Source organism: Lotus japonicus, chromosome 3 (assembly GCF_012489685.1).
Source record: "Lotus japonicus ecotype B-129 chromosome 3, LjGifu_v1.2".
Taxonomy (NCBI): domain Eukaryota; kingdom Viridiplantae; phylum Streptophyta; class Magnoliopsida; order Fabales; family Fabaceae; genus Lotus; species Lotus japonicus.
The window spans coordinates 10083216-10100380 of NC_080043.1; the positions used below are offsets into that span (position 1 = coordinate 10083216).

The 17165-nt window shown below is 33.5% G+C and overlaps 1 protein-coding gene across 1 annotated transcript; it reads left to right on the forward strand.

The window, feature by feature from the left end:
- Positions 1 to 11994: 11994 nt before the first annotated feature.
- Positions 11995 to 16585, forward strand: LOC130746955 (peptidyl-prolyl cis-trans isomerase FKBP62-like). The gene is made up of 13 exons (XM_057599759.1): positions 11995 to 12357; positions 12467 to 12553; positions 12970 to 13230; positions 13333 to 13407; positions 13497 to 13577; positions 13683 to 13877; positions 13971 to 14063; positions 14150 to 14325; positions 15005 to 15127; positions 15210 to 15356; positions 15448 to 15575; positions 15746 to 15866; positions 16282 to 16585. Exons 1-13 carry the CDS (start codon positions 12174 to 12176, stop codon positions 16330 to 16332), a joined length of 1722 nt encoding a protein of 573 aa, XP_057455742.1. The 5' UTR covers positions 11995 to 12173; the 3' UTR covers positions 16333 to 16585.
- The last annotated feature ends 580 nt before the right edge of the window (positions 16586 to 17165 follow it).

Genomic DNA, 17165 nt, shown 5'->3' on the forward strand with positions numbered 1-17165 from the left:
CAATCCCGGTTCTCCGTGACGACAATCTTAGCCATTGCATCAGCCACCATATTCCTTTCCCGAGGGACGTGGACTACTGTGACGCTCCAATTCCGGGCTAGCAAAGCTCTTCCGGCGAGAATCTCCTCACGACAATTTTGATGAAAGTATACTTAATGAAGAGGTTTTCCTCCACTAAATACTATCAAATCCCTTTCAAGACTCAATCACAGTATAGTATCGGGTTTTGTCGTCTCCACAGGAATTGTGTTGCTTCGTACTAATCTCACTAGCTAGATATTGGATAAACAGTTTAAAAGTGATGTGTTTTATTTAGATTTAAATGAAGGAAAACAATAAATAAAGCGATAAAAGAAGTTTACGGAGGCAAACAATGAAGAAAGTGTATTTGGAAAATGAGTTCACTTGATTGACAACTTATTCTCAACCAATATACTTTTATAAGATGAAATCAACATTTAAGATGCCGATAAAAGCTATTCACCCACTAATTTCTTAGCTATGCGAATCTACCCATTAAGAACCTAGCCTTAATCTCTTAATTTCCGTTTTTTAATGATTTTCTCTCTCTTCTCAAATCTTCTCCTAAAATAACAAGAAAATAACATAAATAGAAGATAAAAATAATATAACAACTTAAAATAAACTTATCTAATCATAAATTAAAGTAAATAAATCGTAATAATATCTAGAAAATAATATAAAATATAGAAAAATACTAAAACTAAGTAAAAATATTAAAATGCATGAAATAAGCCTAAAGTGTCCTAAAATGACTAAAATATCCTAAAAACTATACTAAACTACATGCAAATTAACTATGAAAATAGCCTTAAATCCCGGGTCATCAGTGCCAATAGCTCGAAACATCACCACTGCTAAACAACACCTCCTGAAGTTGGATACAATCCACATAACAATTAACCTGTCGGAATCCTAGATCCCATGTGTGAAACAAACCTTGAATCACAGCCACGAGCTCAGCTTGAAACGCATCACCAACACCAAAAGTTGAGAAATTAATTTTGATAAAAAGAACTATTAGGGACCAAAATTACATATTAGGAGCGTACTAAAATTAATTCCCTACACATATTCCTCTTTCTTTCATCCATAGATTAATTCTCTTGCCACGAGTAAACTAGCCTACTATTGATACGGTTAATTATGCCACATGGAATTAAGCACCTAAAGAGGAAACACAATTATAAAATTGAATTAAACATAACATATATAAAAAGAACGAGGTTTAAATCATATCCCTCGTTGAAACCTCGAGAGAGGGCATGCAGCTACTCATGTTACAATAATAAAGAGTAGGAATCATAGTAGCTATCATCACACAAATACCACTGAAGAATAAACCTCCCACGATTTTTCATCTCTAGAGCTATGTTCCTTCTTCATCTTTTGTCTTTTCCACAGTCTCTACACAAACTCTTCACGAAAAGATCTATTTGTCGAAACAACACTACACTAGTAACCTCATGATCATTTTCCTAAGTCTTCTCTTAAATAGAAACAAATAGGTTAAGTTGTACGACTTCTGACTGCACCATGAAGCACAATTGTGACTACTTTACAAGTCTTTAGCCAAAGGCAAGCTAGGGGATGCACGATCATGGAGATTTGGTTGGCATAGTCGTGGCCTATGGTAAGCACAGTCGTGCTTCTTTGTCAGCACATGAAAATCCACTTGAAGCCCCATTTTTGCCTCCATTACCATAATATTTTTCTTTTTTCCTCTTTCCACCTGCATTTTGCAAATAACCTTAAAAGCATATGAGTTCTTAATATAAAGTTCAACAATCAGGCATAAAATCATGGTAAAAAAAAATAGACATGCGTTTTGGACGGGTATCACCTACCCGTTTGATCGTTGCCATAACACTCAATTTTGGATCAACGAATATGTATTACTTACTTAGTCATTTCCTTCCCATTTCGTCATCGTCCAATACCCTCCACTGTAACCACCTATGGGCATCCTCCACCATTACCTAATAGCCTCCATTGTCATCTTCTCAATCATTTAGTACCCTATACCACTAACGTCACAACCCTTGCACATCCACAACCACCCAACAATACTCTACACCGACACCACCTTGGCCGCCTTCCACCATTACACATAATATTATACCAAATGGAGGTAATGTTGGTAGAATATTTTTTACAATGATCGTAACTGTTGTAAATTTACAGAGTTGACAACATCATTTTAAAATAAAAAACCGCAAAAAAAAAGAAAAAATGGAGTTATAAAATTGAAAACTAGTTTTGATTTGTAAAAATTTTAAACCATAAAACTAGAAAACACCTCAAACGAAGCCTTATTCAATGAGTTTCTAGTGGAAGAATGTCTAAAATAATGCAATTTGTTTGGATATCATGTAAGGTATCTCTCGAGGGTTAGCTCAAGTGGTAAGAGCTATAGGACATAAGGGTTGGGGAGGGGAAGGTCCATGGTTCGAATCCTGTAAGGAAAATTTGAAGGGATTTTCTAACTTCCACTAACATTTGCCTATAAAAAAAATGTAAGGTATCTAGATTTTCATCTTGTTTATGAAGAATTCTCCTTACTTTTTGTCTTCTAGTTAATGTTTGTTTGTATTGGTGATAGCTGAGTATTCAAATATAGTCTAAACATTTCAATTTGTTAAAATTTTGCTTAGAGAACGATATTGAAAGATTTTTTTTTAGTTACAATAGGAAAATAAAACAAGCACAAAGAAACTAAACAACTATATCCTGACAAAGGAGGGGAACCACAGTCGACGGCGGGATCTTCCATTCCTTCCAATCCCGGTTCTCCGTGACGACAATCTTAGCCATTGCATCAGCCACCGTATTCCTTTCTCGAGGGACGTGGACTACTGTAACGCTCTAATTCCAGGCTAGCAAAACTCTTCCGGCGAGAATCTCCTCTCGATGCCAATAGCTCGAAACATCACCACTGCTAAGCAACACCTCCTGAAGCTGGATACAATTCACATAGCAATTAACCTGTCGAAATCCTAGATCCCATGTGTGAGACAAACCTTGAATCACAGCCACGAGCTCAGCTTGAAACGCATCACCAACACCAAAAGTTGAGAAATTAATTTTGATAAAAAGAACTATTAGGGACCAAAATTACAAATTAATTATAGTATAAGATAAAAATGCAATAACCCAAAAAAAAACTAGCTTGAAATATAGTTTAACTAGTGTTTTTTACCCGCGCGTTGCACGGGGAATATGTCTATTGTATTTGATACATCAATCAAGACATTGGTTATTAAAAATATAATAAACAACAAATGAAATAGAAGAGTAGGAAATGATGAGCAAAGTGGACAAAAAATCTTAAATTGAGACTCTTATTGCATGAATTAAAATTGGTACAATTGAATAACTAATAAAAAGTTAGAGAGTAACAAAGGAAAGAGAAGAAAGAAAAAAAAAACAGGGAAGAGAAAGAAATCAGAGGTTCTAAAATTATACTTGGTTTCTTGGGTCCTTTACCGTAGGTGGAGGTGAATCTTATTATAATTAACTCTTGTATGTTTGGTATTACAGACTATGATGTGCTTAAGAAAATCAAGGTATGCTTAGGTTTCTATTCATGTATCATCTATCATTTAACCAATTATATTCTCCACTCTTATCAGTCTTTGGCTACGTTTGTCTTTCCTTTTATCAAAACCATGACCCATGTAAAAACTTTTGCATTTTGAAACTATGTATTCATTTCAGTGCATCATAAATTATGTTTACACGCCACAATACCAGCATGGTTGAAGGAGAAAATTCTTTACATGGGGTAAACCAACTACCAAAAACAGAACAACACATTTGATCTTATAACCTCTTCTCTTTTGTAACTCTAATACTGCCTGCAATGAGGGTTTTTCCTATCTATGTAACTTGTTTACCGTGACATTCAAATGGTATAAAAACTTGTTTGCTTCACTCTCTTGTTTCTAATGGGAATATTTCAGGGACTTGCTACATATTCACATAAAAAAGGAAAATTGACTTGTACAGAGAACAAATAAAAGTGAACACAATATTTAATGGGAATAAAATAAAGGTAAACCTCCAATGGCAACAATGTTAATGTGAACGGTGAACCTTCTCCTCTAGCATGACTTCTTGAATTGTAGAACATAATCCAAAGGTTTTCAAGTCAGAAAATTACAGCAAGAAACTAATTCAAAAGGGAAAAGAGAACAACATGAAAGTACGCCCCCTGGGAGCCATTTTTTACAGATATAGGTAAAGCCTAAACATGTAAATGAAGACTTGACAATCTAAAGATAATTAAGAGGCGAGGAAAGATAAAAGCTAAAAATTCTTTCCAAGACCACATGTACCACAAGATCATATGACTTTTAATACGTAAAGGAGATTTTAACAGAAATCATTCATGGATATATCAATATATAGAAAAAAAAAAGACTAAAGAAATATATGCTCTTAGAATTTCATCTATAAGCCAGCCGGAACTTGATGCCACTGCTGCTCTAATACCGAAGCCAACTATATAAAACTGACTGATAATCATAAATAAATAAGATTAAGAACAGTAACAGCTTGAAATGAAAACCAAAAAATACATAGAAACCCAACAGGTGCACAACACAACTCAAGGAAAAAATCATAACATGATAGCTTAAACATTTAATTAAACGCACTTGTCTTGCATAAATGGAAAAATATAGCAACAACCACAACTAATGAAAAACTCTGTACACACCAATTCACCAGGAATATAAAACAAAGAACGAAGAAGAATACTAAAAAACCACTGAGTCCAACTCACCATTATAATGAGAATTCACACAATAATTGTAGCCAAAAGTGAACAAAGGTCTTTTTAGGCTTTGATATGTCTTCAAGCTTCACATCTTCTAGGTCCTTCAAGAAATAAAGTCAGCATTTATTTTTAGAACTTTGAAGTGTTATAACTACAATAGTTTGGATTCTGGCCTTTGTTTGTTGTCATTTCATATGCTACCTGCAAGCATAATAGTTTACAGGGTTGATAATAATCATTAATTACATAACAAATATACAAAATAAAAAAGATCAATATTCATCATACGTGTAGTACCTGCAAACAAATTTCTTCATTCAAAGATAGCAAAAAGGTATGGTGAAGAAAATTAATGAGAGTATCACACAATTTCACATGACCAAGAAATGACTAAATAAAAGAACTAAATTAACATAGTCTATGATTGACATCTGCAAGTTTAAGATGAAGAAGCTCAATAGAACATGACCACCACTTATGACAAAACTACAGTCAAAATGAACCTTACAACCATAGATACCAAAACATGGCCCAAAGAGAATTTAAAGGAATCCAATTCAACATTCTGCTCGTGGAAGCAAACAATGGTTCCACATTTCAGATTAAATGAGAAAGCGCAGTGTTTCCCAGCCCCCTCAAAAATAAAAATAAGAGACAAATAAAATGTTATTTGTCATCCACTTTAAGGGATTTTAGCTTTATGCTCCTCTAGTCAAGCTCCTTCAGGACACCATGTTTCGGTTTCTTCCTTTGCCTTGATATGGTATTGGTTTTCGTGGTACCTATCTAATCAAATATCCACCCACAAATTAAAGACATAAAATATGTTGTCATGTTTCTGCAATGTAACAAATATGTAGATAAAAAAGATATAGATAAAGCTTTAGATGTTTGAAGGAAGCAAAGCTAACAAATATATAGATAAATCATTTCCTTTGTTTCCTAAAATCCCTCAACCATATCAAGAATTGAGACCATTATAAGAAGAAGCATCTTTGAGGATACACTTCTCCTAGTATTAGTGATAACAAAATGAAGACATCATCTAATGTCTGGGAAACAAAATCCATAGGATTTTCAAAGTCAGTTCATCTCAAAACAAACAACCATACATATAACACAATCAATTTAAAAAGAAAATATAGGAAATTGAAAACCAAGGAAAGGAGATCAAGTTAAACAACATATTAGATCAAAGTTCAACATGAAACCAATCAGAGTAGCTCCCAACATTTTGGCTCCACTTATAGATTGCAGATCAGGAAAAATGCTAAGAATTCACATACAGAACAAACAAAACTGAACTGTTAATTCCTCAACAAATATAGAATTGGCTTTACTTCCTATGGTAATGGGCAAGCACTATCATAATTCAATATAAGTGTCATGATTTATTTTTTTATCTTTACCTATTAAAGGGATTGAAAAGAAAACTGCATAAAAAACCTGGAAGTCCAAGGTCATAAAACCAAAAATTTGGAGAAGTAGACTTGTTTGAGAACAACGCAGTCCGAGAAGATGCAGAATTCTGTTTTTGAAACATCCTGAAAATTTTCAAAGCTTGATTATAGGTGTGTTGTTCGTAAACAAAAGATATTCTAATTAATAGGACTTCACCACTTCAGTATAAGTAATAGTATAACATCATATGCAAAAGGGAGAAAGAGATAGCAGAATCCCTAACAAAAACTTCCTATGAAAATCAAAACCAGTTTTTTTTTTAGATAGAGTGAGAACCCATAAGGTTTAGAAGTTCTAACTCTTTCATGAAATCATGAACATGGAAATAAAGTAAATTGAACACCCTACACTCGTTGAAGGTCATGTTTAATAGAATAAGGAAAATGCAAATAAATTACACAATTATTTATCCCCAACTTCAGCTATAATAGCCTTTACTTCCAAACAAATTACTGAATAAGTATAGCAATAGCAAATACCTTTTATCTGATCTTACTTGAATCTTTTTGTGTCACAGACTATGAAAAACGTAATAGCCACTTTGAAATGGGCAGTAGATTCAGTTTCTTCAAGGGAAAAAAAGTTTTAAAGTTGTGCAAAACACAATATGTTCCATTAAAAATCAACTTGTTCGAAAGCATTAAAAATGCAATTTCAGTTTCCGTACCAATAGAAAAAAAACAGTTACAGAGAGAGTGAATCTTTGCCACCATGACCGCATAAATAATAGAAGAGTTGACGCATTCCATTTTTTTTTTATAAACCAAAATTATATTGAAGAGAAGTACAAGGGGTACTTCAACCCAATACAAAGAATAGGGATCAAGAAAGAGAATGTAAATACATACAAAAACCTCAAAGAACAACCCAACGCGAAGGAGTAAGACTTGATAAGGTATGTCTCATTAAAACCTTACTAGGAAAACCCCCTTGGGAAAAACCTAGAAGGAAAAAGAGTACATACAGTATCAAACCAAAAGTCTCCACAAAAAATAAATACAAAAACCACTGATTGTGCTCCACAAAAGCTCCACCTCCACATACCAGTAGCAATAGCACCCAATTTAAGGCCAAGCTAACCAATTCATCTCTTGGACACATGAACTAAAACTCCACCAAAGCAAAATATAATGAAGAAGGATTGTGCCATTTAGTACAAAAGAACAAATCTGCCTCCCTAAGCAACTCGGCAATAACGCAGCAAAGGATATCATTAGTGCAGCATAGCAATACATTCCTTAGGATTATTTTCCCATTCATAGAAAGAAGAGATGAAATTCCTATCATGAGTTCTCAACCAAAGCCAAACTTTGTACTTCACTAGCTCTACTATTCTAACAACCTCAACCCCCACACCACTGAATACCGAGCCATTCCTAGTCTGCCAAATTGAATTCACCACAGCAATCCAGATTAAGTTCATGATCTTACCATCTTTCATTTTGCAAGAAATCAGATTTTCATGAAGGAAAAAATGAGATTCTGCCTCACATGAAAAAGTTGTGTGTACTCCTAACCAGAAACATATCTCCATCCACACTTTCCAAGACACTCCACAGGTGAAGAAAAGATGCTTGCAACTCTCCTCCTCAACTGCACACAACCCACATGACAAACTAGTATTCACAGGAAGTGCATTTCTCCTAGCCAAGTCAATTTTGGTCTGCACTTTTCCTATAAGAACTCTCCAAGCCAAAGCTAGCGATCCAGAAGGAGCTTTAGCTTTCCATAAACGCCCGAACACTAACCTTTCCTCCAAAACCAGATCACCCTGCAACATCTCATATGCATAACAAACGCTATAAGTCCCTGAACCTTCTTTCACCCAACACCAAGAATCCTTGAAAGTTTCCTTTGGAGAAAAACTTCCAATTTTACTTTTCAATTCCTCAACTCTAACCTTTTCCCTGCTCAGTAATCCCCTATGCCACTCAAACTTCCAAATCCATCTTCCATTCTCCCAACCTCCCATATCATGGATGGAAGCTTCTTTCAAAGAAGATAGGATAAATAGCCTTGGAAACAATTGCCTCAAGGCACCTCCACCCACCCAATTTTCCTCCCAAAAGGAAACTGCTTTTCCATCTCCTATCCGTCTACAAACAGCCTCGCCAAACCACTTCCCCTCTTCAGAGCCAAAACACATTGAGTGCAAATCCTTCCACCGGTAAGAGTCATTTTGATGTACAACCCCATTATATTTAGCATGAATAATCCGACACCAGAGACTATCTCTTTCCATCATCAGACGCCAACGCCACTTCCCTAACAAGGCTATATTAAAAAGCTTTAAATCCTTCACTCCCAATCCACCCATGTCTGAACGTAAACCAAGAGTCTTCGTGAATCTTGGGGTGGAATCCTTGCGAATGCTTCTTGTGGAAGGATTGACTGTGGTGGATGAGTTTCCTGAAACACAGTTAAAGAAAACGAAATGTAGCATATCAAGACATAAGCATATGGAGAAGAAAATAGGCAAGTTAAGGCTTTACTTAGCAGTATATATTGGAACATCTATGGTAAAATTTGACAAACTTGACTACCTAGGGCTTCCTGTAATCATCTGAGGAAATCTGCTGAACCTGCAATCATTCAAGAAACAGATATCTGTAACACAGAAACAAATAGAAGCCAACGGAAGGAAGAAATCCAGAAAACCAACCTTCTCCTCGGAGCATGGGGTGTGCTTCAACGATTCCCACCACAACCAAACTCACTGGAATACATAGAACCGTCGTAATCTCTGTGGAAACGTCGGTTGGGAGGCGATGAATAGAAGAGGGAGAGAAGGGAATTGCACGGATGAAGCGTGACTTAGGCCAGTTTTTTATTTAATCTAGGTAATTTTAGATAATTAGGGAAAATATTTTAAAATTTTATGAAAAAGTTTCTCAGATTTAAAATTATCTTTAAAAAATCGGTTTCAAGATTTGTAATGGAAATACATTTTAGGTGAAGAAAAAGTTTATTTTTAGAGTATTAATTAAAATTTATGGTATTTTTATTTAATTTTCGCATTTTTATTTAATTCAGAATTTTATGAGTTTCTTTTTGTGATTTGGTAGATTTTGATAGTTTTTATTAATTAACTTTTATGGTATTTTTATTGAATTTTTTTCATGTAAATATGCAGTAAATTAGGGTTGAGACTTTTCCTAATTTAAAGAGATAATGGAAATGGTTTCAAGATTTATTTTGGAAATAAATTTAGTAAGGAGTAATCTAAGTAAATCTTAGACAATTAAGGAAAATCTTTTAAAATTCAGTTTCAAGATAAAATAACACATTTATTTTTAGGATATTAATTAAAATTTATGGTATTTTTATTGAATTTTCGGATTTTTATTTAATTCAGAATTTTATGATTTTTTTTTTTGTGATTTGGTAGATTTTGATAGCTTTTATTAATTAATTTTTATGGTATTTTTATTGAATTTTTTTCATGTAAATATGTAGTAAATTAGGGTTGAGACTTTTCCTAATTTAAAGAGATAATGAAAACGGTTTCAAGATTTGTTTTGGAAATAAATTTAGTAAGGAGTAGTCGGGTAAATCTTAGATAAAATCAAGAAATAAACAACCTAAATCCTAATCAAATCTAAAATTAAAAAATGTATTTTTTTATGAGAATTAACCTGAGTATGACACGTGGATTTTTTTTTATGAGAATTAACGTGAGAATGACACGTCACTAAGAATTAACGTGAGAATGACACGTCACTAAATCAGCCTGATAGAAGTTCTTCTTTTCTAATATATATTTATTTATTTATTTATTTATTTATTTATTTATTTATATTGATATTGATGATGAGTATATGCAAAACTAATGAGTTTGAGGAAAACATGAACCAACCTTAAGAATGGGCTAAACATACTCATGAAGATTAAATGTGAGCTCTTCATATGCTTTCATCAATTTGACCGACATGTGCATCGTTAAAAAAAAAATTAGTAAGTTGTGCATCATTCACATACAGTGCAAATAATATGCTTATACACACAGCTCAAACATGATGAATAAAAACATGCAAAATTTGAGAAATGAATATAAATTCAGGCTATCCTAAGTTTCGTAAATTTCTATAAATTATACCAAAATCTGGTTTAGAATGGCTTCACACGCATGGATTTCTACAAACTATACTAAAATCTGGTTTAAAAAAATACAAAAGCGGAAGAAGAACAATAGAAAAAACATTACATCAGAATCAAAATATTAAGTCTTCAACAATAATTCGTTAAAGGGTCTATGCAAAAATTTGTAAACTTTTGGATCAAAACACACAAAATATGTGAAATTTAAGAATTCAGGATTGAATTACGAACAAAGGATAAACTGAAATGGCACAAACCATCAATCACAACATGATAAACTCTTCTTCACGTAACATCATCTTACGACATACCTCTGTCCTGATCGCGACATGTGGCAGAGGTAGGAATAGCTGCTATCAAATCTTTGCGTGTCCATGGTAGCTTTGTGGACCCTCAGCACCAAATCAACTCCCTTTTTTAGAATTAGCATTAAATAAATAATAAGATAAAATCAAGAAATAAACAACCTAAATCCTAATCAAATCTAAACTTTAAAAAGGTACTAAATAAAGATAGATAAAAACTACCAAAATCTAGCAAATCACAATAAAAAACTCATAAAATCCTGAATTAAATAAAAATATGAAAATTCAATAAAAATACCATAAAAATTCATTTATACTCTAAAAGTAACTCAAAAATAAAATAAAATATTTCATGAAATTAAAATTAAATAAATAATAAATCCGGATAGATAAAAACTATCAAAATCTAGCAAATCACAATAAAAACTCATAAAATCCTGCATTAATTAAAAATCCGAAAATTCAATAAAAATCAATTATTATACTCTATAAATAAATGTAAAATAAAATAAAATATTTCCAGGAAGTAAAATTAAATAAATAATAAGATAAAATTAAGAAATAAACAACCTAAATCCTAATCAAATCTAAAATTTAAAAAGGTACTAAATAAAGATAGATAAAAACTACCAAGTCTAGCAAATCACAATAAAAAATCATAAAATCCTGAATTGATTAAAAATCCGAAAATTTAAGAAAAATTAATTAATATACTCTAAAAGTAAATCTAAAATAAAACAAAGTATTTCCTGGATTTAAAATAAAATAAAATAAATAATAAGATAAATTAAAATAAAATTAAGAAATAAACAACCTAAATCCCAATCAAATCTAATATTAAAAATGGTATTAAATAAAGATAGATAAAAACTAATAAAATCTAGCAAATCACAATAAAAACTCATAAAATCCCGAATTAATAAAAAATTCGAAAATTCAATAAAAATTAATCAATATATTCTAAAAATAAATTTAAAATAAATTAAAAGACCAAATCTTATCTTTTAAAATAATATCAATCAATTATTTTAGAATATATAAAATTAAAACATATATCAATTGAAAATTATATCTTCTAAAATAATATCAATTAATTAGGTTAGAATATATAAAATTAAAACATATATCAATTGAAAATTATATCCTCTGACAAATTGACACGTGGAATAATTTTTATGAGAATTAATCTAGTGCTGACACGTCACTATAAAAATTATTCTTTTCTAATATATATTGATTGATATTGATATTGATTTCTATACACCGACGGTGTTATATTTAAAAGGAAGAAATGGTTTTGCCCTTTCTGGAAACATCTTAAACCCTTGATTCTGGAAACTACCACACTGAGCCCTCGCTAGTAGAACTCTCTGGAACCCTGATTTCCCTTTATACCCTCTTCTCTCACACCACCGTTTCCACTTGCTTCACACTTCTTCCAATATCATCATCACCGTAACCGTAACCGCTTTTCACGCTCTCTTTCCACATTTCGTTATTCGGAAACCATGGACGAAGATTTCGATATTCCGGCGGCGGGGAACGACGACTTCGACTTCGCCGGCGCCGACGGCGGCAATCCGATGTTCAAGGTCGGCGATGAGAAGGAGATTGGGATTCAGGGCTTGAAGAAGAAACTCATCAAGGAAGGTGAAGGTTGGGATACCCCTGATGCTGGTGATGAAGTCCATGGTACCCTTCTTCTTCTTCCTCTCTCTGTTTGTTACATTCGTTGCTTCGATTAGATTTTGCTGTGAATGCGCTTAATCTTGGTTTTTCTATGGTTTTTTCCGATTTGCAGTTCATTATACTGGAACATTGCTTGATGGCACCAAATTTGATTCCAGCAGAGATAGGGGAACCCCTTTCAATTTCACGCTTGGACAAGGTGAGTGCACTCTTGAATTGCCCATTGTAATTGAATGTGTTAGATCCATTTCTCATGTTAGTTTTATTAGATGGTTTATTTGACTCTTTTTCTGAATTCACTTGTTACTCTATTCTAGTTGCATTTACAATTTTACATGTACTTTGTGTGTTTACTAGTATTGGGGGGAAGGGAAATGAAGGGATTTGCAGGGTGAAGGGTCATGTTCAAATCCTGGCGAATACTAACAATTAACAACTAACATTTGCGTATAAAAAATGTGTTTACTATTATTGCTTCTTTTTGCTTTATTTTTTGGTGGGGTAAATTGTTATGGTTGGATTGAATGTTTGCTAATACTGTTTGGCAAACACAAGCTACATTAGGTGTTACTCTTACAAATTACTAACAGGTTAATTGTTACTTTGGCAATGCAGGGCAAGTTATTAAGGGATGGGATGAAGGGATTAAAACTATGAAGAAAGGCGAAAATGCTCTTTTCACAATCCCAGCTGAACTAGCTTATGGTGAATCCGGTTCTCCTCCAACGATTCCCCCCAATGCGACTCTCCAATTTGATGTTGAGCTGCTGTCTTGGACTAGTGTGAAGGACATATGTAAGGATGGAGGTATTTTTAAGAAGATACTATCCGAGGGGGAGAAATGGGAGAACCCCAAGGATCCTGATGAAGTTTTAGGTATGCATGTTTCTGATGTCTTTAATTTTTTATTTGATTAGTGATTACTATGTTAGTTAACTCGTGTTTACTATAATTTGTACTGAACTCTTGGTGTTGCAGTTAAGTATGAAGCGCGTCTTGATGATGGAACGCTTGTATCAAAATCGGATGGAGTTGAGTTCACAGTCAAAGAAGGTCAGTGCCTACAAAATCTGTTAGTGTCTCTCGCTCTCTTGTGATTTTGCTTTTCATTGGCTCTTACATTGATGTTTGCAATGTGGCAGCTCATTTTTGTCCTGCATTGTCAACGGCTGTTAAAACCATGAAGAAGGGAGAAAAAGTGATTTTGACAGTGAAGCCACAATGTGAGTTTTCAACAGATTGTTTTTGTAAATGGTGAATATTACCCTTGATATTATTTTCCTTTAATTTTTAATAGAAGATTTATGCTTTTCTTTGTTGTGTTATAGATGGGTTTGGTGAGAAGGGGAAGCCGGCGCATGGTGATGAAGGTGCTATTCCACCTAACGCAACATTGCAGATTACTCTTGAGTTAGTTTCTTGGAAGACTGTTACAGATGTAACTGATGACAAGAAGGTCGTTAAGAAGATCCTCAAGGAAGGGGAAGGATTTGAGCGTCCAAATGAGGGGGCTGTTGTGAAATGTGATTGCTCATTACCTTGAATGATGACTTTTCATTTGTTTATAGCTAGTGCATGGCTTCTCATTTGTTTTGACCTCATTTTTATCTTTCCAGTGAAACTGATTGGGAAGCTTCAAGATGGTACTGTCTTTTTGAAGAAGGGCCATGATGATGAAGGGGAGCTGTTTGAATTCAAAACAGATGAGGGTAACCTGAAATGTCCCTGTGTTCTCCACCATCTCCTGCAAATTTATTTTATGCTAACTAGTTTGAATATTTAATGTGTTGAGCAGAGCAAGTAATTGATGGGCTTGATAGAGGTGTGGTGACTATGAAGAAGGGTGAGGTAGCATTGTTGACTGTTGCGCCTGAGTATGCTTTTGGTTCATCACAGTCCCAGCAGGAATTGGCAGTGGTTCCTCCTAACTCCACCCTGTATTATGAGCTTGAGCTAGTGTCATTTGAGAAGGTAAGTTGATAACTGGATGATGTCAGAAATTGTACATTGATCTTATATACGTTTCAATTTTGGTTATTGAGATCTATTATTGAAAAGTAGTGTGCTAATGACCATGCAATTATAGTTTGTCAAATTAGACCAGATTAAAGGAGATATTTATAACTAAAGCACTTTGCCTCTTATTTCTAATTTTTTTGGCTATAAATTCCAATTTTCATTTTCCCTCCTCCCTGACTTTGTGCCTGTTTTTATGTCTGTACATATTAATTAATTACAACCTGTCATTTTTTTCTTACTGAATCATCATTATGTGTGATCGGTTTGAGTGCCAAAAGGTCTTAGATTTTCTCATCCTATATGAACTGAGGAGTGCACTTTAGTTGGATAAACTGATAGGATAGTTGCTTATTGAAAAATTAGTGATTGAGGTTGTGATAAAAATGCTTATATAAAAGAAATATAAACTAAAAAAAACAGTTTGAATTAAGTCAGTATTCTTTAGTCTATGTAAAGCATCTATATGTGTTCTTAACTTCGCCATCATTACTGCTTTTGTTTATTTGCAAAGCTGCTTTTCTTGGTCCAAGGACTTTGGGAAGTTTCTTTTATTTTTTATTTTTTTGAATGATGAGTTGATGACAAATGTTTATATTTTGTTTCCTGATATTTACTGAATATATGCATTTAGGAGAAGGAATCTTGGGACATGAACACTCCAGAGAAGATAGAGGCTGCTGGTAAGAAGAAAGAAGAAGGGAATGCATTGTTTAAAGCTGGTAAATATGCAAGAGCTTCTAAAAGATATGAGAAGGTAAAGAGTAAGAGTATTCTATATATTGACTTCCTTCCATTTCAATGCATTCTCTCAGACTTTTTTGGTAACCATACCACAGGCTATCAAGTACATTGAGTATGATACCGCCTTTAATGAGGAGGAGAAGAAAAATTCCAAGGCCTTGAAAATTGCTTGCAATTTGAACAATGCAGCATGCAAGTTGAAGTTGAAAGATTATAAACAAGCTGAGAAATTATGTACAAAGGTGTGAATGCTGTCCTGTCTCTTATATTGTAGTTGTAGAAACTTTACTTGTTTGCTCACTAACATTAACTAATTTTAACCTGGGCAAGCAGGTTCTGGAACTTGAGAGCACAAATGTGAAGGCTCTCTATAGAAGGGCGCAGGCATATATCCAGTTGGCTGACTTGGATTTAGCTGAATTTGATATCAAGAAAGCTCTTGAGATTGACCCTAACAACAGGTATATATTTTGAATGAATTTCTAAAATTATTAATGGCCTCCTTAGATGGGTAAATCCTGCCTGCGTATGGTTCAGACATCAGTTGTATGTATTTTGGACTATTTATCTTTTCTCTGTTGTGATTTTTATTGTAAAATGACTAATCTAATTCCTTTTGATATATCAATAGGGATGTCAAGCTGGAGTATAAGACTTTGAAGGAAAAGATGAAGGAGTTCAATAAAAAGGAAGCAAAATTTTATGGAAATATGTTCAGCAAAATGAGCAAGCTAGACTCTCTCGACAGTAATGTGAGTATTCCATTTGGCAACTTCTAGCGGTTTTCTAGACAAACTAGTTGTGTATGAAATAGGTCCTGAACGTAGTCCTTTATCTAAATAATAGGACAAACTCAGAAAAAAAAATGTTCAAATTCTGTCATAGTTGAATTGAATTTTCATAGTATTCTTATAAAAAAGGCAAAGAAGAATCTTTTATTTTTTTATTTAGGAGAAAAGTAACATGTATATAATTTCGAATAATATATTCGTTGTATTTAACCTGTTCTTTCTACTGCAAAAATAAATGTGCCACAATATTGACACGAAGTCTTTGAACTCGGAATGTAGTGTTCTGTAATGTTGCTTCTCATTGTGATTAGTGGGAGAAAGTTTATGTTATAGTTATTTTTGCGTGTCTAATATGCTCATTCATTTATCATTGCAGAAACCAGCTTCCAAGGATGCCCAACCCATGAGTATCGACAGCACGGCATAATAAGCACAAGAGCTCCATATGATCTGGAGTCTGCTTCAATGTTTGTTTTTTGACATTTGGATTATGATGGATTTATGGCATGTCAACAGGGATAACTTTTATTCAGTTGTTGAGAATGGGGAAAAATGTGTTGTCAAATTTAAATATTAATGGATAGTGACATTTTGCCATTCTGGTTATTGTGTTAAAGTGTGCTTTAGTGTCTTGTTTTGATCTAATCGTTTTGCTATATGAAGTTGGTTCTGCGTATGAATTGATTTGGTGTCACTGATCTGTGTTTCTGTAATATGATTAATCATCAACAATGATGCAAATAAGTTATACTGATCCTAGTAACAAGTTGAAGGAAGTGTCATGAGGAGGTTGGGAGAATATGAATTTGTCTAGACTAAATTTTTTTCATGGATCACCTGACAGTTTATTTAAATGGCTCAGGCTCTTTTATGAAATGTGGTATTGTGAGCAAGATGATGATCACCATAAACCGGTGTGGAGATAATGAAGAACATAGAATAGAGCCAACACGTGTGGCTGTTATTTTTGTTTGTCAATGGTTCATAATTCATTCAAAACTCAAAAAAGTTGCTAAACGGCACTTACAACATGTGTGAAAAATCTCAATAGCTAAAACGTGATGTAAAAACCCTAAAGGAGACATGTTGACTTCTGAGTGGATAAATTTTCGCCTTCAAATTTAAACAACCTTCTGCTCTAACAACTCTTAAGCTCCACTAGAGTGGTAGTTCTTCACAAGTTAAAATAGTTTTTATGTAAATTACTTCTAGTACACAAGAGTTATATTGCAAATAGTATGTACTGACGGTAAGTTGTAA

Bases quoted from the DNA above. Each gene is read 5' to 3' on its own strand.
- LOC130746955 (XM_057599759.1), top strand. From the start codon at position 12,174: ATGGACGAAGATTTCGATATTCCGGCGGCGGGGAACGACGACTTCGAC. The intron at 12,554-12,969 runs GTGAGTGCACTC...TTGGCAATGCAG, and splicing joins CAATTTCACGCTTGGACAAG to GGCAAGTTATTAAGGGATGG. The intron at 13,231-13,332 runs GTATGCATGTTT...TTGGTGTTGCAG, and splicing joins GGATCCTGATGAAGTTTTAG to TTAAGTATGAAGCGCGTCTT.